This window comes from Colletotrichum spaethianum, assembly GCF_022836535.1.
Source record: "Colletotrichum spaethianum MAFF 239500 DNA, contig09, whole genome shotgun sequence".
Taxonomy (NCBI): Eukaryota; Fungi; Ascomycota; class Sordariomycetes; order Glomerellales; family Glomerellaceae; genus Colletotrichum; species Colletotrichum spaethianum.
In genome coordinates this window covers 1,285,360-1,307,668 of record NW_026054779.1, presented here as the reverse complement: position 1 = coordinate 1,307,668, position 22,309 = coordinate 1,285,360, and the positions used below count along the sequence as shown (strand labels likewise).

The following is a 22,309-nucleotide window of genomic DNA, read 5'->3' as shown; positions in this document are numbered from 1 at the left end:
AATGGACGGTCCGAGTTCGATGCTACCTGGTAGAGTTCCTGAACGAGTGATGGTTGGTCGAAAAGAGAAGTAAGTTGGGCTTATGTAAGTGAGGTGAGACCAGGACCGGGCGTCGGAGGTTCAAACGACAGAGCCCGAAACGACCGAGAGCATATGATCCACCTTCTCATCTCACCAGCCACTCGCCGTCAGCTCGCATTGCAGCCTTACTTATCCCGCAGAACGCCGCAGAATGTCCAACTAGCGAGCACAGCTCAGTCATTACCTCACGTGCAAGTCGACTCACCTTGGTCCCTTCACTTGTTCAGAGGCAAAACCCCCAGCGTGTACCAAACGCCATGTACCAGCCATACGCCGTGAACGTGCCGCCACCAGAGCGGCCCAAGATCCTCTGCCTCCACGGCGGAGGCTCATCCGGCACCATCTTCCAGATCCAGCTCATCAGGCTCTCGCGAGTTCTCGAGCCGCGGTTCGAGTTCGTCTTCCTCGACGGGCCCATCGAGACGGAGCCCGGGCCGGGCGTGCTCCCCGTGTTCGAAGGGTGCGGGCCGTACCGGCGGTGGGTCAGCGACGATCCGTCGTTGCCGGCGGAGGAGTTGCAGCGGCAGAAGGAAACGGCAATGGAGCTGCTCAAGATGTACGTGCAGCAGACGGGGCCGTACGTCGGGGTCATGGGGTTCTCACAAGGGGCGCGGGCGGCAGCGAGCCTGCTGCTTGAGCAGCAGCGGCAGCCGTTCGTGCCGTACAACCTCTTTGGTGTTTTCCTGTGCGGCACGTACCCACCGTTCGTGCCGGACAACGACAAGATCCTGGCACCGACGGCGCACGTGGTGGGGCTGTTTGATCCGTGGAAGCCGGCGAGCGAGGAGCTGATTGAGCTGTGTTCGGAGCGGAGCACACGCAATGTCGTGAGGTACCCGGGGGGCCATCATCTGCCGAACGCGCCGGATACGATTCAGAACATTGCGGCCATGGTGATTGATCTGTGGAAGGAGACGACGGGCGCGAGGACCTGATGGTGTTGGGGTTTGTTTGCTCGATGAGCTCATGTGTGGCGGACGGTCACGATGGCTTGTCCCGAGCGGCCATGAGATGGCGGACAGCGTTAGATTAGAGGAAACGTCCGGACCTGAGGCCCTTGCATGACCTAGATGGGCTGGGTGATGGCAACGGATGAGAGTTGGGTGATGGAACGTGTGAGTGAGATGACGGCGCCGGCGGACGACATTTGATGACGAGGAGGGGACGGGAGGGCATGTAAATGAAACAGCCGTTAGGCAAGCAATGAATGACATTGATGAATGCCCGTCATGTGAGTTTGTCGTCGACACCGTGCCGTCGTCGCCTGTACTTCATCCATCGAATTCACTCCGAGTCGGGAGAGAACGTCCGCTTGTGGGTGCTTGTGTAACTGCAGCGGATTACCGCAGCAATCAGCATGCGAAAGCATAGAATAATACAAAACAAAATAAAAATACCCCCGACATGTCTTTGGACCAACAAACGCGAAAAGACGATGGCGTGTGGTGTAGTGTGGTGTGGTAGTGTGGGCGAAACGGCAGGAATACTGGCGGGTTGAAGCTTGGCAGCCAAGTTTTGGCACCAACGCTGTGGGGTCGGCCCAAAGCGGCGTTAGCTCCATTGAGCTTCGATGTACCTGATTATCTAATCACCCGCAGATTGGCACTGTTTCTTGTTAAGGCTGGCCCCCCATCCCCGGTGCCCCGCTGTAGGTCGACGTCACTTACAGAAGACGCGCACTAGCAGCTTCAAGCTTGCTGTGTCTCCTCGACGCCAGCGACCAAAACAGGGAAGGATGCGACGGCCGCCAACCGCTGCGCTACACCTCGTCAAAAGCCAAGTTTATTTATTTTATTTTTTCGCGTTTGCTTTTGCCTCTTAGTCTTTAACGTCCTGCTTCACCCCTCCATTCTTGCGCCAGCTTTGGAGTAGGTGCTGTGCTGCAAGTCTTTGCCAATTGCCTCTGTCGACTGCTCCTTGCTCTTCTCGCCTCTTGAGATCGACGACCGCGACGACAACAACGACGCCGCGCGCTGCAGCAACTTAAGAAAGATCGGGTCACTCCGTACCTCGACCATTGGCTATCCGTCCGACACTGATAAGACGAGGCAACCGCAGTCGCCATGGCCAACTTCAACTGGGTTTCCCGCATGCTGGGCTGGGACCGACACCCAAGACATCACCACGACTTCCACTCGGATTGGATTCGCGACGACCGCAGACGCCGTACGTACCCCTCTTGATCTTAACCTCCTCTCCCCCCTCCGAAACACCTGTGGCAGTTGTCGCGGTCTCGGTTCGCGTCAAGATGGACCCCCTTCAACTAGCCCCCATTGCTTACAAGAGGGTCTACTGCCCCGAACCAGTCCTCCCGCAGTACCGATCCGAGCACCTCGAGTCTGCGATCCCCGCGCCCGAAGTCACAAAGATTGCTCTGAAGCTCCGCCACCTGATTGAGCTTGCGGTGCCGTGCGAGCTGGACGAGGACGAAATCACAAAGGCGCATAGCAAGATCATCACCACCAAGGTCGTCAAGGCTGCCAAGGAGGCTGGCGGCTCGCACTACGGGTCCTGTGTGGTCTTTTGCCTGATTGTCTGCAAGAGATGGTTCAAGCACCAGGCCTTGGTCGAGCTGTGGGATTCGGACTTGCACCGAGTGCGTGCCGTCGCCTGCGAAGTCATAGCCAAGCAGATGTAAGCCCTTGTCACGTCCTGGAAAGCTGTGCCCAGTACTGACCACAACCGCTGCAGCATCGAAGGCGAAGAAGACCTCCAGTACCTCATGCACTCGGTTCTGCTGCGCCGCTACTCCATCCTCATCGACGGCGACCCGACTCCTCCCGCCAACGTCATCGAGAAGGCCGTCGATCTCCACGCGGTCAGGGTCATTGGGTCCTCGGGATACCAGAAGTGCATCTCTTACCTCTGGAAAGGGTGGCTGGTCCAGGACGAGAACGATCCCGCCGTCTTTGTCGACTATAGAGACAAGACGAACCCGTCCTTCCTAGTCCACATGGACCCCGACCGTATCCGCGCCCCCATGTACCAGAACGCAACCCAGGTCCTCATCTCCCTGATCTACATCGGCCTCTACACCGCCGTCATCAACTCGGTGAATGCCAAGGGCGACTTGGACGCGGCTGAGGTGCTGTTGTACGTCTTCACGTTCGGCTTCATCTGCGAGGAGGTCACCAAGTTTTGGAAGGCTGGCTACCACATCCTGGGTTTCTGGAATGCCTTCAACGGCGTCCTCTACTCCTTCATCTCGCTGTCGCTGATCTTGCGCATCATCGGTCTGACCCATGGCGAGAACGAACAAGCGCGGAAATACTACAGCGAGCTCAGCTACAACTTCCTGGCCTTCAGCGCGCCCATGATTTGGTCCCGGCTGCTGCTGTACCTCGACAGCTTCCGCTTCTTTGGTGCCATGCTTGTGGTCCTCAAGGTCATGATGAAGGAGTCAATCATCTTCTTCGCCTTGTTGGCGGTGTTGATCATTGGGTTTCTTCAGGCGTTCGTCGGCCTCGACCTGGCCGATGACCTGGTGGCGGACGATATCCTCTTCATCATATCGGCCATGGCAAATGCCATCATGCAGAGTCCCGACTTTGACGGGTTCGACAAGTTTTCGCCGCCGTTTGGCATCATCCTCTACTACTGCTTTACCTTCATTGTCATGGTAAGCTTCTTCTATTCTCTCCGAGCGGTTGTTTCCGTCACTAATTCACGTGCAGGTTGTCCTGCTCAACATCCTCATTGCGTTGTACAACTCGGCGTATGAGGACATCTACGACAACGCCAACGACGAGTACCTCGCGCTGTTTGCGCAAAAGACGATGCAGTTCGTTCGCGCTCCCGACGAGAACGTCTACATCCCGCCTTTCAACCTGATTGAGATGGTGGTCATTGCCCTCTTTTGGTGGATGGACAAGGCAAAGTTTGAGCGCATGAGCGATATCATTATGGGGATCCTCTACTCGCCCGTCCTCGTCGTCGCGGCCTTTTTCGAAACTCGATCTGCCGCCGAGATTAGGAGCAACCGAGCGCGAGGCGAGGAGGACGACGACACGATCGAGGAGTGGGAGCAGATGATGGACCAGGTCGACTTTGAGTCGGATGGGTGGAACAAGGTGTGCATCACAGCCAAGACCAACCTGGATGTGGACCCTGCGATTTCCGAGGTGCAGAAGCTGCGCAGCGAGGTCGAGGAGCTCAAGAAGATGCTGGTCGACATTTCCAAGGCTGTCTCGGGCGGAAACGTCGGGAACGCGCAAGCCACCAACCTGATTGACCTCGGCGAGCCGGCCGAGGGCTCGAGCAAGAAGAATAAGAAGAAGAACAAGAAGGGAAAGAAGAGCAAGAAGGACAAGCAGACGGCTGGTGACGGCCAGGCATCGGGAGGCTCCAGCTCGAGCGACGAAGAGTGAAGAGCGTTCGTCTGATGGGTCGGCAGCAGCGGTGGCCCATGCTGTGTGTTTTTACCCTTGCGTGTTGGGGTGTGTACATGCTCTCGACTGTCACGTCCCGTCGCGCCGTCACGGAGGCAATTGAGTCGATTTTTTTCGGTGGTTCATAGCAGGAGGAACGTTCGGCTACGAATCAGGAAACAATGGCGTTGGACATCGGTCATGGTTTGTAACAAGCGTAAGATGGCTTAGAGTTAGGTTTAGACTAGCAGCGGCAATTACCAAGATATGACAATTTGGTCAACCCGTCCATCATGAGTTGAGAGCCCGACGTACGCGCGCGCGAACAAACGAGCGGAGCCCCAGGGTTACATGCCAGGCCGGCGTCTTCGGGGCAATTGCCCGCGATCGGCTCCGGCTAGACTGGTTCGACCGACTCGGGGGCTGGAATGATGAACCGTCATGGCCACCACATGGCAGCTCTCCTAGGCTGCCAGGACGGCGGGAAACGGGCGTGAGTTGTCCCGTCCGCCGGCTCGGCTTGTAGGCGAGGGGGGGGGGCTAGAACTGTAGTGCGCACAAAACGCGGAGGACCTTGTCCCAATCTGAGCAAGTGGGAGACTTGTTGCAGCGCGCGCTGACCCGCCTGCTAAAGAAGACTAGAGGAACCTTAATCATCTTGTTGGGACGGGGCAGACTGTCTTTCAACCTACCCAGCCGAGACTGCCGTAACGGCGTGGGAGATGCAACGCAGAACACACACACTCTCTCTGTCAGACGTTTCTGGCGTAGGTGTTCAAAGATTCTGGACCCGAGAACCTGAGAGACACAAGCAGCAGTGAGCCGAGGGTCGAGCATTGAAAAGCATTGAAGAGCATTGAGCAGAAGAGAAGAGGGAGTCAGAGGATAGGAGAGACCAAAGACCACGCGCCGCCCGTCAGCCATGTCGAAACCCCGGATGACCCAGCAAAAAGGAGTGGATGGAGCGGCACCTCAAGCTCGAGACGTTTTAGACTTTGTTGCGGCGCCAATCTGAGACCTCCCGGTCCAATCACGATCCCAGTCACGGAGACGGCGCGATGCTGATTGGCCAGCGCCGCCAACTGTGGCATCAACTCGGCACGCGTGGCGAGAAACGCCAACATCGTTGTTGCGGGGATGGCGTGGGCAGGCCGCCGCCTCTTGTTGTTTCTGTTTGGGACGAACGAGACTCTGCGGTTTTGCCATTGTTTCCGAAGACTCTGCGAGGGCTTGACTGATTGCCGGCGGCGTTGCAGCTGGGTGCGTCGAAGAGGGGATCGACATGGCACCCGGCACCGGGGCGAGTGGCTGCTTATGGGGACAGAATAAGGGGGGGCCATCAGCACTATGCCATTAATCTCGGCTCCTCCAGTGAAGCAGCACTGGGAGCGAGCCTGAAATACTACGTAGGTAGCGAGGAGGACGAACGTCTCGCTTGCCTCCCCCTCCTGGCGATTCCAGCGAGGAAGGGGGGAGAGGACGAAGAGGACAGGATGATTTACGAAACGCGATCCGAACATTGGCGGCGGGAACGACGGGACAGATGCACGGCGGTAACTGTCTTGGATTGGTTTTCGGCTGAAGGCAGACAGACTCACGTCTTCGGTGTCATCCAGTCCATCAGTCTGGTGGTGGGCACTTTGACGTTTGGCGCGCCCCCATGTCAAACGCCGCGGTGCCTCATCGTTGTCGGTGTCGTCGTCGTAATTGTCGCCTTCGTCTTCGTCGTCGGGGCCTCTGCAACAACCCAACCTCACACACGCCATGTCGCGCCGACTTGGGCCACGCCACATCCATCCATCCCACGCTCTGCAGCGCAGTCGCTGCAGTGCAACAGTGCAGCACCGTTTTTGGGGGCGCGGCCGGCTGAGGGGGAAAGGCGCGACCCTGAATTTAGACTTACCAAAGATTGGGACGTCTGATGCGCCCCAGGGATCCGCCTGCGTCCGGGAAGAATGCGGCAAATGCTTGGCCTGCAGGCTTGTTCGCTTATTCGGATGTCAGATACCCCGGCCGGTGCAGGGGCGGAACGGGTCTAGGGAAAGCATTCCATCCGTGGGGCGGAGCTTAATTCCCATTACCTCTTGGTTTGTTCCTCCTGGCCGTCTTTCTCCCTCTGTGTCTCTGACTGCCTAGGCGACACGACCTGCTCCCCAAGGGTCAATTTGCTTCCGGACGGCGTTGCGGAAAGAGGCCGCCACTGTGCTGGTGTCCCTGTTTGGGGGTCGGAAGCCGACATATCCATCCTGGGGACCGCTTGGCTGTAGACTCAAACGTCGGCCAGGATGATAGGAAAGGGCTACTGAGGACGAGACGGAGGGGGGGGGGGGGGCGTGTGCGTCTCTTGGGATGTTCCAAGGAGGGCGGCGGTTTGAGGGTCTTTGTTGTTTCTCCTGCGGCTCTTGGTTCTCGACTGAGCAGCAACTTCCAGTGTGTATAAGAAGACACCGTCCTTCCCCGTGAGAGTTGGATCTTGTCCTTCATTCAAACCAAACAAGTCTCCTCACCAGCCCACTCTTAATTGCAACCGTCCAACCGTGTCTATTCCCACCAAAACAAACAGTAATATAACAACCGCCAAAATGCACTCCTCAACCATCATCTCGGCCCTCCTCCACGCCACCGCGGCCACCGCGGCAGTCCACGTCGTCAAGGTCGGTGACGGCGGCCTCAAGTTCGAGCCCAACTCCGTCAAGGCCGCCGTCGGCGACAAGGTCGAGTTCCACTTCTACCCCAAGGCCCACTCCGTCGCCCAGTCCGCCTTCGATACCCCGTGCCAGCCCCTGACCAACGGCACGACGACGGGCTTCTTCAGCGGCCCCGTGGCCGTCGCCTCCGGCGTCGGCGCCGAGGCCTACACCATCGACATCACCGACACGAGCCCCAAGTGGTTCTACTGCGCCACCGGCATGCACTGCCAGGGCGGCATGGTTGGTGTCATCAACGCTCCGTACGTTCCCTCCTTCTCTCCTTGGCGTAACGTCATGATGAATTGTGTTACGATGTACTAACACTCTAACGCAGTGCCACCGGTCAGCGCACCGTCGAGGCGTACGCCAAGGCCGCCGCCGCCGCCAAGGCCAACGTCGCTCCCGCCTCCACTGGCGGCGGCTCCCTCGGCCCCGCCACCTCGACCGGCAGCCCCAGCTCCTCCTCGGGCGCGCCCTCCGCCTCGTCCTCCAGCCAGCCCAGCGCCGGTATCGAGGCCCGCGGCGACGTCCGGTGGGGCCTGCTCGGCTTGGGCATGGCTGCCGCTGGCTTCGTCGGCGGTCTCCTCATTTAAGGGGTTCCCCGCTTTGCCTCTTCTCGCGGAGCGTGTTTTGACTATGAGCGACGAAACGGGCGTTGGCCTGTCTAGAAGGAAGGAGAGGGGAGCCCTTGTTTTAATACCAATATGCATTACCGGGGCGGGGCGCATTCAAAAAAGCAGAGGGTTGACGGGAAAGACATGACTTTTGCAAAGCCTGGAGCTTGTTTCCATTGAGTGGAACGGCGACGGGAAACACTTCTTCTATATACATAGTACCCTATTGCATGTTATCTGAATTATCATACTCCATTTGAAAGACTCGATTGCCTTTGTTCTACGTGATAAAGTATCTGGACTCTTTGAAGCTCAGTGTGATGAGCGTAGTTGGTACGCCGTCCAAGCTGCCATTGTATGCTTTAGCCCTAACCTCACGAGGGGTATCCAGTTAACTGGTCAGATATTGGGGGCTTGCTTGTAGTGCATGTCCCATGTAACATGCTGGTGTTCTCCCCCATGTCTATCAGGCTCTCTTTGGATGCCGCCCGCGTAAAAGTGCGTTCTCAAGCTTTGTCCTGTGGCAGAACACACCGAGACGTGTTCAAAAGCTTCAAAACAGCAGAACACGTAAAGGTAGAATCGTTCAGCGTCCTAAATAGGACGTATTTATTCTTGGAAAGATGTGAACGCTCGGGCTTCGACCACGTTTATTTCGGCGTCGCCAGTAGAACGGAAACACGGGTTTTCACGGCGAAACTAGATCATAAAATCAATAGGACACAGGAATGTCGACTTGTTAACAAGTTGTTATTGGGCAAACTATAAAACTAGTGTGCCGAGACGCCTAAGAACCTTACAAAACAATCTTTCCACTGATGACGCCCTCGTACATGTCGCGCGACAGGCGTACACAATATGGATCCTCGTCGAACCTGAGATAGTCATGGTGTTCAGGGATCTTACGCCCCATGAAGACATTTTGAAATTGAGAACCACTGAATCATCCACACTTGGAGGGCTTGACCTCGGGCAGGCGTTGATGAAGAAAAAGTTCTCTTCTCCGAGCGGGTTTGGATCTGACTTGACCCGGTGCAGCAATTCAATTATGTGGTCTGTACTTGCGTCTGGACTTTGTGGCTCATAAAACAACAGCCCATTCAAACAAGTTTCTCTGCTGGTAGAAGGGGGAGACCTACCTTTCTAGAGCCGAGGATGGACAAATGGCAGAGAGAAGCCTGCGCCATCGGCCACGTGACGGGGTGTATTGTCCCACGTTACCTGACCGCCGCGATAATAGATCCTGTGAGCGTGGGGGTTGTGAGGCCATCGAGAGGTGTCCATCCCACCGCCGCTCCTAAATCAAAGCTCGTTCATTGCGTCGGTCGGTCCGCGGCTATTCGGGCTGTCACCCTCGAGCTTGGTCTCGACCACGTCCATGCCACCGATGGCAGAGTCCTCTGACGCCCAGATACGTCACGCGTCGAACATCCTCTTGCCCATGTCTCCCATATGGTAAGGGTTGTAGATCATCATCTGCACCTTGCCGTTTACCTCTGATATAGTTAGGGTGTTTGAAAGAGGTGCCATCCAATCATAGTGTTTACTCCAATCGTCGACGCCGCCGTAATGCTGGGCGAGTAAGGTTCCGTTGCCGTTGGGTCTGTCTGCGCCATCCCAACGGACAGTCCAGGGCTTGATGGCCCAGCTAAGCATGAACGGTGAGTCAGGATGGCCATCTTTTAGCATAGCTTGCAAGCGGGGTACCCGGACCAGTAATGATGACAGGCTGTCTTATGAATTCTGCGAACATCATTCATTAGTGATCCTGATAGTCAATACAGTGGTTGTAAAGGGCCTGGGGACTCCACATCGGCTCTTCTTTATCGTGTCTGTCCATCTTTTCCGAGTGGAGGAGGTCCAAGAGATTATAGAACCCGACCTCCTTCACTGGGCGTGGGCTTTCGACGCCCAGCTAATTATTGACAGTAACCTTTTTGACATTGACCCATTCTGTGAAGTTTGCTTCCCAAAAAGTTGTTGTTATCCGGAATCGGATGGAACCGCGGGAAAACATAAGAAATGGGTTTGATATAGTGATCCTCATGTTTCACTGTGAGCTGTCAAGGTGCTTCATCGACTGTGTCTTTCCGAGCATGTAGTGCCCTAGTATATCGTTGATGGGAGAGCCGGAACTACGCGATCCTTTGGCGTCACTTGTGCTGCCTTGGTATTTTGACCTCAGGCTGTCCGTTTGCGAATAACCGGGTTGTTGCGGTGGCCTGGAGCCAAAGGTATCCAAGATATTACCGTTGCTGGCATCAGGAAAGTAGGAAAAAGACCCGAACTAGCAGAATCAAAGCGGCGAAATTAGATAAGATGCTGCCGACGCAGTCTGGAAAGAGTCTGGGAATCGAAAGAAGTCGTTGGATAGCCGTGAATTGACTTCATGGCTTAGTCATGGGCATGGCATGCAGTGGAGCGAAAAGAGGTTGGACAGCAAAGCGTAAAGTCGGAGGGACTCATAAATAATCTCCATCAAATTCAATCATGAGGGAGCTAGAAGGAATACAGAACTATCAGAGCTAGCGAACGGTTGTATGAAGGTCTCGGAAGCCAAGATATTGTAGTGGCTGAGGCGAGGGTCTGAATTCGATGCCTCACTGCAAGGCAAGTGCTATAACCTTTTCTTTCTGCAATGAGGGTGTTTTCCCGCCTTTCATAGACCACGGCCACAAACACCATGGGCGACGCCACTAGATATCGCACTTTGGTGCTGCCGAAAGCAGCAGCCTGGTCGCCTCGATTGTTCCGCTGCATCCATCAACAGAAATGGTGTACACTTCCCAGATACTTACTGGCTATGCAGACGAGCCTATTTCCACAAAGGGAGTGGCAGACCAATTAGATTCAGTGATTGGAACGTATAAGTCATTTGAAACTTCGGAAAACAACAGCACCTCCCTATTTTGTCCAGAAAAGGGGTAGAAAGCTAGAGGTTGCAACCAACAACAGCGACTCCTTTATATCTTAGCCACTGATTAGTAAAGAAACCTTGCATCAATCTAGGCTTTGGGTTCCTCCGGATTCGGTAGCAAAGGCTAACCTGAAGAGTGGAGGAGTTCGGCAAAGTGGACAGCCCAAGCTAACGCAAGGGTAGTGAGATTATTTAAATGAAGAGGATATGGACTGGTGGAACCTTGGCTAGGACGCCCTTAATCCTCCAGCGTTCGTCGTAGATTTGGATTTGCCTACCGGTGACTTTGGGGGTGTGCAAGATACACGCTAGCCCTCCACTGCGTTCTCCTATTTCATATCAGCATTCGATCCCTGAATGGCGAGTAAAAGTCAAAGTACAAAGCAGGCATTGTGACAGGCCCAGAATTCTTCTATGTCACTCTACTTTTCTTAGGCTACAGCACAGAATATAGATACAAGGCTCTAACAAACCGATCCAGTCTTTCCGAGTACTATAAGGCTTTAACATCTCTAAGCTCTCTGTAACGCCATCATCTAACCCCATTCCTCCAGATCATCGCTACTAGCCACCAACCCATAGCTGGAAATAACTGTCGGGACTTAAAGAGACCGTCATACCCTCTTCATTACATCATTACCAGTCTGAGGTCACCGATTAAGATTCGGACATTGGCGTTGAGGACTCTGTGATTTTAGACCTGGGGCAACTGCTACCCTAGAACTCGTTGACCGTATGCTCGAAAATGGTTCCTGGGCACATACAGGGTTGTTGATGATCAGATTCTTATTAGGTGGCTTTTTAAGGAAGGAACTGCTGTCCTCCCTTCCTCGGCCGCCTTCTAGGTTATTGTGTGCTTAAGTTTTGGCAAGGAAAAAAAGGATGTCTAATTGCCGACGGTCTCCATCGTGGTCAACGAGTTCAACGGCACTGTCGAGGCTCCATAGGTGAAGCCCAAGATGAGCATCCCAATGATGAGGACTATCAGACCAACAACAATAGCGTGTTCCCTAAACTGCGAGCGGCGCCCCTCGTCGAGTGTGTACGAGTCCCAAAGGGTGCAGGCCCACGCAACGGCGTCAGTGCCCGACCCCTTGAGTTGCTCCCATCCAGTTGAGTAGATAACGAGGCCCACAAGAGCGATGCTATAACCAAAAAACTGCATCAAGCTGATGGTGTTCTGCCAGATAATGACAGAGACGATAATCAGAAGGATGTTTTTGAAGATGCTGCTGAGGGTCATGACGAGACCGGATGTTTTACCAATCTTAGGTTATCAGTAAGCTCGTACTATCAATTCCTCAGATAATGGATGACTTACAAGAAAGACGCTAGATACGTTGAGCATGAAGGCTACAGTCGCGTTGAGCAGCAGTGTTGCAACCCCCGTGTGTTGTAGGTCGCTCATCTTAAAGGTACTGAATTCACTCGCCCAGGCGACAAAGAAGTTCATGATAGCGCAGATGGGGGCGAAGTAATAGAGACTAACGAGGGGGTCCATCTTCTGCGCGTCCTCACCCTTGAGGAGCACCTGGATCATGACTAGTCGAATGGCCTCGAAGACTATGCCACCCATCTGGAAAAGAAAGCCGATCCATGAGAACTCTATCTCACCAAACGAAGCAAGGCCTACACCAGCAACAATAAGCAAAACATTATAAAATGTCCTCATAGAAGGGTCAACAACGCCCCAAACCCAGCTAGTAAAGAGTACAGCTACAGGCGCACTAGCCTTAAGCATCTGAATAAAGGGTACAGAGAGGTAGAGGTATACGAGGTTAGAACAGATTAGAGAGCCTGAGTATAATAGACCAATAGGCAAAATTGCACGCATATAGACCTGGGCTGTCATCCCAACCTTGTGGCGGCTGTCAAGGAGGCAAGTTGTGTGTGCCAAGACCTGTGTTGCGAGGGTTGAGAAGACGAGATGCCACCATGTTAAGATGACAGCTAATTTGATTAGCAGCGTCCTGAATATGCTGTTGACGTACACGTACGGTATTCTGTAGTATGTTAGTGGACAGAAACTAAAGTTAAAGTTGACAGTGATAACGTCTCACTAAAGCCTGCTGTGTCGAGGAGCCACTTATTGAACAAGATGGTGAGATTGGAGAAAAACATCCAACACCTGTCAAATGGTAAGCAAAGCCCCAAAGCCAATGAAGGTATAACGCGCACCCAATAAAGTAGGCTGGATGAAGAGAACCAAAACTGAAAGGCCTCCTCATCATCGAGATTGTGTCCATGGTTGGTTATTGCAGTGGGAGTAAGTTAACGGACGTCTAATTCCTGTTGTTGGCGTCGTCAAAAGTCATGGTGACAGACTGAGGCAAACTCTAGGTCGACTGAGTTTTCTACCATGTGGGCAGGCGTGCTCTTGCTAGATCAAATAAACGGCATGAGCGGGTGGCGGTTATGAGTAGACACAAGAAAACATACTGGGGAGGGAGCGCAGGTGTAATTCATTTAGCTACAGCATCCAGTAGTAATATCTGATCAGGACTGAGAATGATAGGAATGAGACAATGAAGGCCTAATACGAAAAGACAGGAGCACATGAAGAATGAAAAGGGCGCCCCTGGCAGTGGTCCTGTCGGCATCTTTGGGCCGCTTGTTAACGAGAACCCCTCTCCCTGGGCCCCCTTACTACTGGAAGGCACCAAACGTGGAAACATGAGTGATTTAGCCCCTCTTTTTCCTAGCGCGGAGAGGCTGCAGCTGAAAGACGCTGACCAAGGGGGTTGGCGCAAATCTCAAAAAGCAAAACCAGCAAGGCCGGGCGACGGCAGGGAGGCATGCAGGGAGAAATATGACGCCGTACACTGACTTTCTGATCGCATTAGTATTCTCTTTCAAAACAAGCTACTAACCAAGACGTTAAGTTGCTGTTAAATCACTTAAGTCCTGTCTTCTTGTCCATCCATTGCCTGCAAACTTTCGAGTAAGGACGGGAAGCAGGGTTGAAGACAGATGCCTTATTAGGCCAACCAATCTTCGGCCTGAGTTGCTAGTTTTTCAGGAGAGGAAGCTAGGTCTGGAGAGATGATGGACATTTAAGGGACGCTTTCGGAATTGGATTTGCTGTCGCATCCTTGGCCAAATTTCCGCCACTGTTTCTCAACAAGTAAATGTCCGAGACACCTTGTACACCGCACTAATCATTCGATCATGGGGCAATGCGCCTCGACCCTAAAACAAGCTTTAGTTGACAGATTTCTCCTTGTGCGGTATTGAAGAAGACTCTGTTAGAAAGTCTGAGACTCTGGTCGTTTACGAACAATGTCCTGCTGGCAATACGCATTCAGGAACTGGCCTAGCCTTCTGGCCAAGGGATGGTTTGGTGGCGCATCAAGAGTTGCGGGAATTCCAAGCCAAAATTGGACTGCTTCTTGACCAATAGGCCGATTTAAAATGGGAGCCTCGCGTTCTTTGGAAAGGCCACCCTCACCAAAGCTAACACTAGCCCCTGACCCATCATAGAGATAGCATGAAGAGCTAAACGCACGACACTGTTAGCCTCATTAACTCATAACATGTTATTTTGGGGGCTTTTCAAGGGGTGCGAACGTTCCAGCTGATGTCATGAACCGATGCTTCGCCGAGTAGTGAGTCTACCACTGTAAGGGAGCCGATTGTATGTTTGGCTAATGTTATCTTGACCAGAATGTCGTGGGCCTACGACTCCCTGTGTTTACCAACAAATATGTGCCAAAGGCGCATCGGTGGCGCGATGTGAGATGCCTTCGCACTGGACATTGCACCAAAGTATTTAAGGCCAAATTAGCGGGTATGCCTGGACTTCAAGCTTTGGTGACCTCAAATCAACTTATACCGCATTCAAAGGCAACTTTCCCTTTCTCAAACCATCACATCGGCCGACTGTTGGTTACAAGACTGGGACTCGTCAAGCTCCTGCGTCCAGCCTCATCTCCCAACACTCTTGAGCACAGTACCAGTACTAGTCATGTATCGCCCAAACACCATCAAATACCTAGCAGGATTCGCGGCGCTGGTTTTTGTTTGGTTAGTGTGGCAGCTTGATCTTCACCAGCAGGTCGCTGAGACAGCCCGACAGATCACGCGTCCTCACGGAAAGCCGTACGATGGCATCACCGGCAGCGAGGTGTTCGCTCCAGCCAAAGCAGCCGAGTACTGCGACCACTATCGCCTTGAAGCAGCCGACCGTGAAATGGTCCAGAAGCGCAAGATCTACGACCTGCTTCTAGTCAACACAGAGATGGAGATGCTCGAGATACGTATCGGTCAAATGGCCCCCTACATCGATTACTTTGTCATCCTCGAGTCCGACCTGACATTTACCGATCAACCCAAGCCACTATTCGTCAAAGACAACTGGGAACTTTTCAAGCCATGGCACGAAAAGATGATTCTGAGGACCATGGACCTTGAGGCGTTGAAAACGGGCACAACATGGGACCGTGAGCATGCGAGCCGAAACGCTATGTATGAACAGGTCATCCCCACACTTGTGGATGAGCAGGCTGCGAATATTGATGACGTCCTGATTGTATCCGATGTCGATGAGATACCCAAGCCTGAGGTACTTCGCGCACTAAGGAATTGCAACGTCCCAGTACGCAACAACATTCACTCTGATTTCTACTATTATTCGTACCAATGGCGTACGGGCGATTGGCCGCACCCTCAGGCTACTCTCTACCGAGGTGCAGATACTGTTCTCCCTTCCGACCTCAGGTATGGACCAGGACACGACTTTCTCTATGGCGGTTGGCATTGTAGCTACTGCTTCGGCACAGTCGAGGAGATGGCGGAGAAGATCAACTCATTTTCTCATTCCGAATTTAACAAGCCCGAATTCAAGGATCACAGCCATATTGTCAATGTTTCACGCTATGGAACAGACATGTAAGTCTCAAGTCAGTTACTTCGTCAGGAACTTCACTGACAGCATGCAGCTTCAACCGAGATGACGCTAAGTTTTACCGCGTCGAACGTAATTTCGATGTGCCTGATTATATCAAGCAACACTCCGATAAGTTTAAATATATGATCGATCGCAACCCACCGAACGGCAACTACAGAGATTACGATCCTATTACAACATATGAGTGACATTGGCCCAGGGTCAGTCAGTGGAGGGCGTTTAATCTTGAAATTCGGGGCACTTATTTTGTACGATGGCGTTCATAGAGTGCATCAGCGGTCCGTCTACAAATTAAAAGAGAAATTTAGGCTTGCTTCATGATTGTTTTTGAAGGGCATGAAATACTTGCAGGAGGGTAATTGTGGTGGCACGTGGCTTAAGATATCGTAATCAACCACGAGAGCACAACACTGGCCTTACAGAGGTAACATAACTACTTCGGATACACGTCTGTCTAAATGCTGTTCATGAACTCCGGTATGTATTAGCCTATCATAAATTATTGTAGCTTAGATTCTTTTATATATTTCTACTTTGTTCTTACTATTATTGCTATTAGGAACTCTTTTAACTATATCTAGAATTATGAAAGAACTATGAAAGAACTATGAAAGAACTGTAGTTAAGAGAATAATTGCTAAATGTAGGTCTTGTAACGTAGTTCACAAGCGAGTGAGCTACACAAGCGAGTGAGCCACTTTTCTAGAATTTTATAGGACCTACCTTTCCCTTTGGTTTTCTCTACCTAGAACTATGATACGACAATCAAACGAAAGCGATTTAGTTCTAGCGCTTAATACGCTTAAATCGAATCTAAAATTAAGCGTATAAAAGGCTATATTATAGTATAATATATCTTATGCTACTCTTTAACGACGATAAGCTAGCTAACCTGCTAGATATAATATATAACTAACGTACATGCATAGTGAGCGGGCCAACATAGTGAGCGGGCCAACATAGTGAGCGGGCCACATTTCTTACCCTTTAACGATTTTTATAAGTCAATTAAGCAGTATCGTACAATTTCAAATAAAACTACTCATCATCCTCTTCTTTAGAGGTCTCCTAAACTACCTGACATGTTTGTACGTTATGTCCAGTCTTTCTGTAATTGCTATATTGTTGCCTGCGCATTTTATCCTCTTTTGTATAAGCCCCCTCTTAACGCATATTTTTGCTTCTAGTATTAATAACCCTCTTTTTTACCTAGATTGCTTTTGCTTTGACTATATTAAGTGATCCTTTAAGACGTAGTTAGGTTTTTTTAGCCCTTTAGCGTTTACTTAGTATTTTATTTATTATATAAAGCCTATAGTACTTAGCTTTAATAAGAGCTAGTTTATATATTAACTTACTAATACTTTTAGCTTATAAGTTAATTATTTTATATAAGTGTATTAGTAAATTATATTAATAACTATAAATTTTTTTTTAAGTAATATAAAGCTTTATATAGCGTTATATGCTATAGTTAGTGTCTTTAGGTCCTAGGAGCCTTGGCTACTTAGGTATAAGTTAGATAATGTTAGTGTCTTTAGCTTAAAATCTAGGTAAAAAATAACTACTTTTAGGTTAAAAGGTATAAGGCTAGCTTATTTAAAACTAGCTTATATATTATTTTTACTTATTAAAGTAAAAAAGGTTTCTTTAAAGGTAAAAAAAAAGTTATCTTTAGTAATATATATAATTTATATTTATTTTAGAATTATAGCACTAGCTAGTTATATAATACGTATAACTTAGGGACATATATTATAGTAAAGGGCATAGACTAGATATTTAGCTTTTAGTTAACTATTAAGGGAATTAAAAGTATATTTATATTAAACTAACTTAAGGATATATAAGATTATATATCTTATATATAAAAGCTAAGTCTTATAGTTAAGAAAATAATCATAGAAAATATATTTTTAGTTTACCTTAACTTTAACCTAAGTATAATTATATAAATAGGTTCTCTTAAGAAATTTTTTTTTATTTAATATTAATTAGTAGTTACTTAATAATTTATATAATTGCTTTATATAATTATAAATTAATAAGAGTAAAGAGATAAGACTTAGGCTTTATAGCTAGGCTACTAGGTAGTCTTATACTTTATATAAAACAAGAAATGCTTAGAGATACCTAAAGGGTCACACTAAAAAGTCTCTTATACTAAAAAGCTTTAATTTTACTTATTATTACCTATTAAACTAAACTAGGTAAATAAAATAAAGATAACTTTTGTTTTATTATTATATAAAATAGATTCTTGTTATTATTTACTAAGCTAAACTAAATAAGAATCTTTATTATACTATATATAGAATATAAAGTATATATTATAGTACTAAATAAACTAATTTTAACGTTATATAATATAAAATAACTACTAAATATAATATAGCTTCTTAAAAAGATCTAAAGAATAATTATTAAAGCTAATATAATAATATTAATAAATACCTATTAATATATATAAAAATAAGTATAAAGAGTAAAGTCCTACTATATATATAAAAAAAGACTATAAATCCTAAATACTACGAAAATCTAGTTAATATTATATAAATATTATTTAAAAAAGAAATAACTATATATATTATATATATTAATATAGAAATACTTTATCTTAAGTAATTAAAAAAAAACCTAATAATATTACTATATAAAGATTTTAATAAATAGTTTATCTTCTAATAAAAAAAGGTCTATTATACGTTTAAGGCAAAGTTTATATAACTTATTAAGCTAAAAAGATTCTAATTACTGCTAATAAGAAATATAAATTAATAACTAGTTAAATGTATTACAAGAATTAAAAAGAAGTTTAATAAGTAAAAAAAAATAGCTTTTTACTTATATAATATTTATACTAAGTTATGTAATTATAATAACTTAAACACCTATTTAAAACCTTAAATTAACTTTACCTTAAAATATAGCTAAACTAATAATAGAGCTAATTAAACCCTTATATAATCTATAGATAACTTAAATATTAATTATATAAGAGTAGTTATAATTAGCTTTAAGAAATATATCTCCTAGAATAAGATTTATATAAGAGGTTAAGAGTTTTCTATAAATCTAAGGTTATATAATACCTTTATATAAAGGAAATAATATCTATAACCTACTACTAAAACAAATAATCTAAAATAAATTATATAAACTAACTATAATCTTAATCTTTTAGAAGGAATAAAGAAAAGACAAGAATTATATAGGTAAGCTATATAATATCTTATATAATAAGGTAAAGGTCTTTATTAGTTTTTATTAATGCTTTAAGATCACTAAAGACTAATACTATGTAGTATTTCCTAATATCTTAGCTAATTATATAGAAGAGTTTTATTTTTATTATATTAGGCTAATAAGGAGATAAGATAAGGTATATAATGTATTAGAAATATACTTTAATAATAATATTAACTATACTCTCTATTAAACAGATTAAATAAGTCTATTCTTTATATAAATTAAATAAAATAATCTAAATAAAAATCTAATAGATATATTAGAAATACTCTTAGATAAAATACCCCTTATATAATAAGTACTTAGCCTAGGTTTTTAAGAAAAAGATTATGCTTTATATGTAAATTACTTAAGTATATAGAGGTATACTAGAACTAAAAATTACTTTAAATAATCTTAAAGCATATTACATATATAAATAATTCTTTTCTAGCCTAAGAGCATTACTATAAGTCGCTTTAAACAAGAAGTCTATATTATATAATAGACTATTAAATAATAAAAGATCTTCTTAATAACCTTAGAAAAATTAACCTTTATTATAACCTAAGTTTAATTATATAATATCTAAAAAAAGATATTTTACATATAAAAAGAAGAGTTATTAGTCTATAAATTATTTAAATAAAGAACATAATTATATAAAAGACTAATACTTTTAGGTATATAGTATACTTAAATAAAAACTATAGAGAGATTTTACTTTATATTTTCTTAACTTTAAAGAAAAAAACTTAGAAGATAAATCATATAATGAGAAGAGAAAATTCATAAAAAATAAAAAAACATTAATTTTCTTAATATCTTCTTTATTCTTTTATTATATAATAAAAAAAATATCTTTTTATTATTAAAGATATTAAAGGCCTATTAATTCTTATTACATAATCTTTATATCTTATTATACTAAGGAAAACTATAAGATATAAAAGCAATAAAGTTCTTTATTATAAGGAAACCTTAAGTCCTTATATACCTATAGGAGAACCCTTATATAATAATATTCTAAGGACTAAGATCAGTAAACGTATAATTTAAAGCAAGTAACTTAATTATATTAGTTAATACTATAGAAATAAAGAATTAGCTTGGAAAGGTTATATATTATATCCTTAATACTTTTACTTTATTCTTGTTTTTATTATATAATATAGATAAGTTAAGTATATATTTTAATAATATTAATAACATAATTATATAATAAAATAAAAAACTTAACGTACATGCATAGTGAGCGGATCAACATAGTGAGCGGATCACTTGCTTATCGTATATAAAACCCCTAGTTTTTAACTATTTATTAAAAGTCTATTTTAAGACTAAAAAATACTAGGTTTTAGGTATTAGTATTCGATAAGAGTTATATTATAGAAAATAATACTATTAAAATTCTTACTTTACTTATTATACTAGATTATATAAGCTAGCTTATCTAGCCTTTAGATAAGAGCTTTATAAGTTACACTTTATAAGACTAGAGTTAAAATTTATATAGTATTTATTCCTATAATATAACTCTTATCAATTACTAATACCTTAAATCTAGTATTTTTTAGGCTTAAAATAGATTTTTAATAAATAGTTAAAAACTAGGGGATTTATATACGATAAGGAAGTGATCCGCTCACTATGTTGATCCGCTCACTATGTATATACGTTATCTTAGTTATATAGAAATAAGGTTACTTATTCTTTAACCTTAGTTATATAAAGGCTAATATATTCTTTATAAAAGAATAACTTTAAAGGCTTTATAGACGATTTAGATATCCTTGTATAAACTATTTTTATTATTTCTTAAAAAAAACTAAGTATTATAATATTAATATTAATATTCTAAAAAAGGTTTAGAAGTTTTGTTATTATTATTAATTATATAACTTAGTACTAAAGAAGTTTAAGTTTATACTTAAAGACAAAATCTACTTTAACTATAAAATAGTTATAGATATTATATAACTAAGAGATAAGAATACCTTATATATTATTAATATAAAGATAAGCTTCTAAGGAGCTACCTTTCTAAACTCCTTATTTATATAAGATATATAGAATATACTTTATAAGTACTAGATTAGTATATATGTTAATCTACTAGACTATATTATATATAACCTAAGTATAAACTTTATATTAATAGAATTTAAGAACTATATTAATATTATAAGTATATTATATAAAGAAATATTAGTAGAAGCCTACTAAGTAATAAATAAGATAAAAAGAGCTTATACTTTTTTAAGGTATATATATAATATCTTATATACTAAGCTTAAGTATAATATAAACAAGGAAATTATCCTCTAAATAGCTATAAAAGCATTAAATGATATAGCTAGTTTATATGGTATTATACTTATACTACTTATCTTTAAGATATATCTAAGGATTAATAAGGACTTATTTTTATTACCTAAAATTATTTAAAGAGTAAAAGTAATTTAGAAAATAATAAAAATGCTTTAAAGTATTTATATAAAAGTAAAGATTAATTATATAATTAATACTAAAAATAGCCTTAACCTTTAGAACATATTATTACTACTAATCTAAAGTAAGGTTCTAGTATAGAAAAAAAATAAGAGATAAACTAGACTATATAAAGTCTAGGCTATAGAAAGCTATATAGTAATAGTTAAGATAGTTAATAGTCTTATATAGTTTTATATAATATATGTTAAACTATACTATTAAGATATAGTATAGTTAGATTTAAATATTATATAACTTATTTCTTAAAAATAGCTAAATAAAAGAAAAAGACTAAAAAAAGGCTAAAAAAGGGCTATATAATAATTACTATATACTAATTAGATATTTTTATCTTAGAAAAAAAAAGACTGTAAGAAGTTAATAGAAAAGTTATAGTTTAATAATATAATTATAATACTAAGTGCTTTATATAAAGAGTTAAACTAAATAAAGATAAATAACCTTATTAACTAAGAAGTTTTTACCTTTATATTATATAATCTAAAAGAGTATAATTACTTTTATATTTATAAGACATAAATAGTATAAGAAATTAAGAACTTATTATCTAAGCTATATAAGAAGTTAAGACTTATTATATAAAGGTATAAAGACTAAGAAAAAAAAGAACTCTTAACCTAAGCACTTATTATTTAACGAATAAGCTAAAGGCTTATACTTATAATTAGACTTATTCTTATATAAGACTATAAATACAAAAGAAAACTTAAAAATATAACTTAAGTATATATATAATTAAACAATTATCTAACTAAGATAATTATTATATAACTATCTAAGAAGTTAAAAGACAAATACCTTAAGAATATACTTCTCTATATCTTAAAACTACTATATAGCTTAGTAGAGTTAGGCTTATATTAGTATAAAACCTATTCTAAGTATTACAAAAAAGATCTAAAGATAATAAAGTTAACATATAATTTATACTTACTATATATAATAGAAGGACCAGATACCTTTAAGATTATAGCTATATAAATAGATAA

General features: G+C 44.1%; 6 protein-coding genes across 6 annotated transcripts; 4 read left to right on the top strand and 2 right to left on the bottom strand.

Annotated features, from left to right (window-relative positions):
- Positions 1-338: 338 nt before the first annotated feature.
- On the top strand, positions 339-1,016 carry ColSpa_04547 (esterase fus5; the record flags this gene model as incomplete). The annotated part of the gene is made up of 1 exon (XM_049270759.1): positions 339-1,016. The coding sequence occupies one exon, from the start codon at positions 339-341 to the stop codon at positions 1,014-1,016; it is 678 nt and encodes a 225-aa protein (XP_049126716.1).
- A 1,128-nt stretch (positions 1,017-2,144) lies between these two features.
- ColSpa_04546 (calcium channel YVC1) lies at positions 2,145-4,448 on the top strand (the record flags this gene model as incomplete). The annotated part of the gene is made up of 4 exons (XM_049270758.1): positions 2,145-2,247; positions 2,304-2,715; positions 2,752-3,700; positions 3,756-4,448. 4 exons carry the CDS (start codon positions 2,145-2,147, stop codon positions 4,446-4,448), a joined length of 2,157 nt encoding a protein of 718 aa, XP_049126715.1.
- Positions 4,449-7,030: 2,582 nt separating this feature from the next.
- On the top strand, positions 7,031-7,731 carry ColSpa_04545 (putative GPI-anchored cupredoxin; the record flags this gene model as incomplete). The annotated part of the gene is made up of 2 exons (XM_049270757.1): positions 7,031-7,398; positions 7,473-7,731. 2 exons carry the CDS (start codon positions 7,031-7,033, stop codon positions 7,729-7,731), a joined length of 627 nt encoding a protein of 208 aa, XP_049126714.1.
- A 1,437-nt stretch (positions 7,732-9,168) lies between these two features.
- On the bottom strand, positions 9,169-9,408 carry ColSpa_04544 (uncharacterized protein; the record flags this gene model as incomplete). Its single annotated transcript, XM_049270756.1, has 1 exon — positions 9,169-9,408. One exon carries the CDS (start codon positions 9,406-9,408, stop codon positions 9,169-9,171), a length of 240 nt encoding a protein of 79 aa, XP_049126713.1.
- Positions 9,409-11,555: 2,147 nt separating this feature from the next.
- Positions 11,556-12,245, bottom strand: ColSpa_04543 (putative sulfate permease; the record flags this gene model as incomplete). Its single annotated transcript, XM_049270755.1, has 2 exons — positions 11,556-11,936; positions 11,991-12,245. 2 exons carry the CDS (start codon positions 12,243-12,245, stop codon positions 11,556-11,558), a joined length of 636 nt encoding a protein of 211 aa, XP_049126712.1.
- Positions 12,246-14,633: 2,388 nt separating this feature from the next.
- Positions 14,634-15,763, top strand: ColSpa_04542 (uncharacterized protein; the record flags this gene model as incomplete). Its single annotated transcript, XM_049270754.1, has 2 exons — positions 14,634-15,556; positions 15,607-15,763. The coding sequence occupies 2 exons, from the start codon at positions 14,634-14,636 to the stop codon at positions 15,761-15,763; spliced, it is 1,080 nt and encodes a 359-aa protein (XP_049126711.1).
- Positions 15,764-22,309: the final 6,546 nt, after the last annotated feature.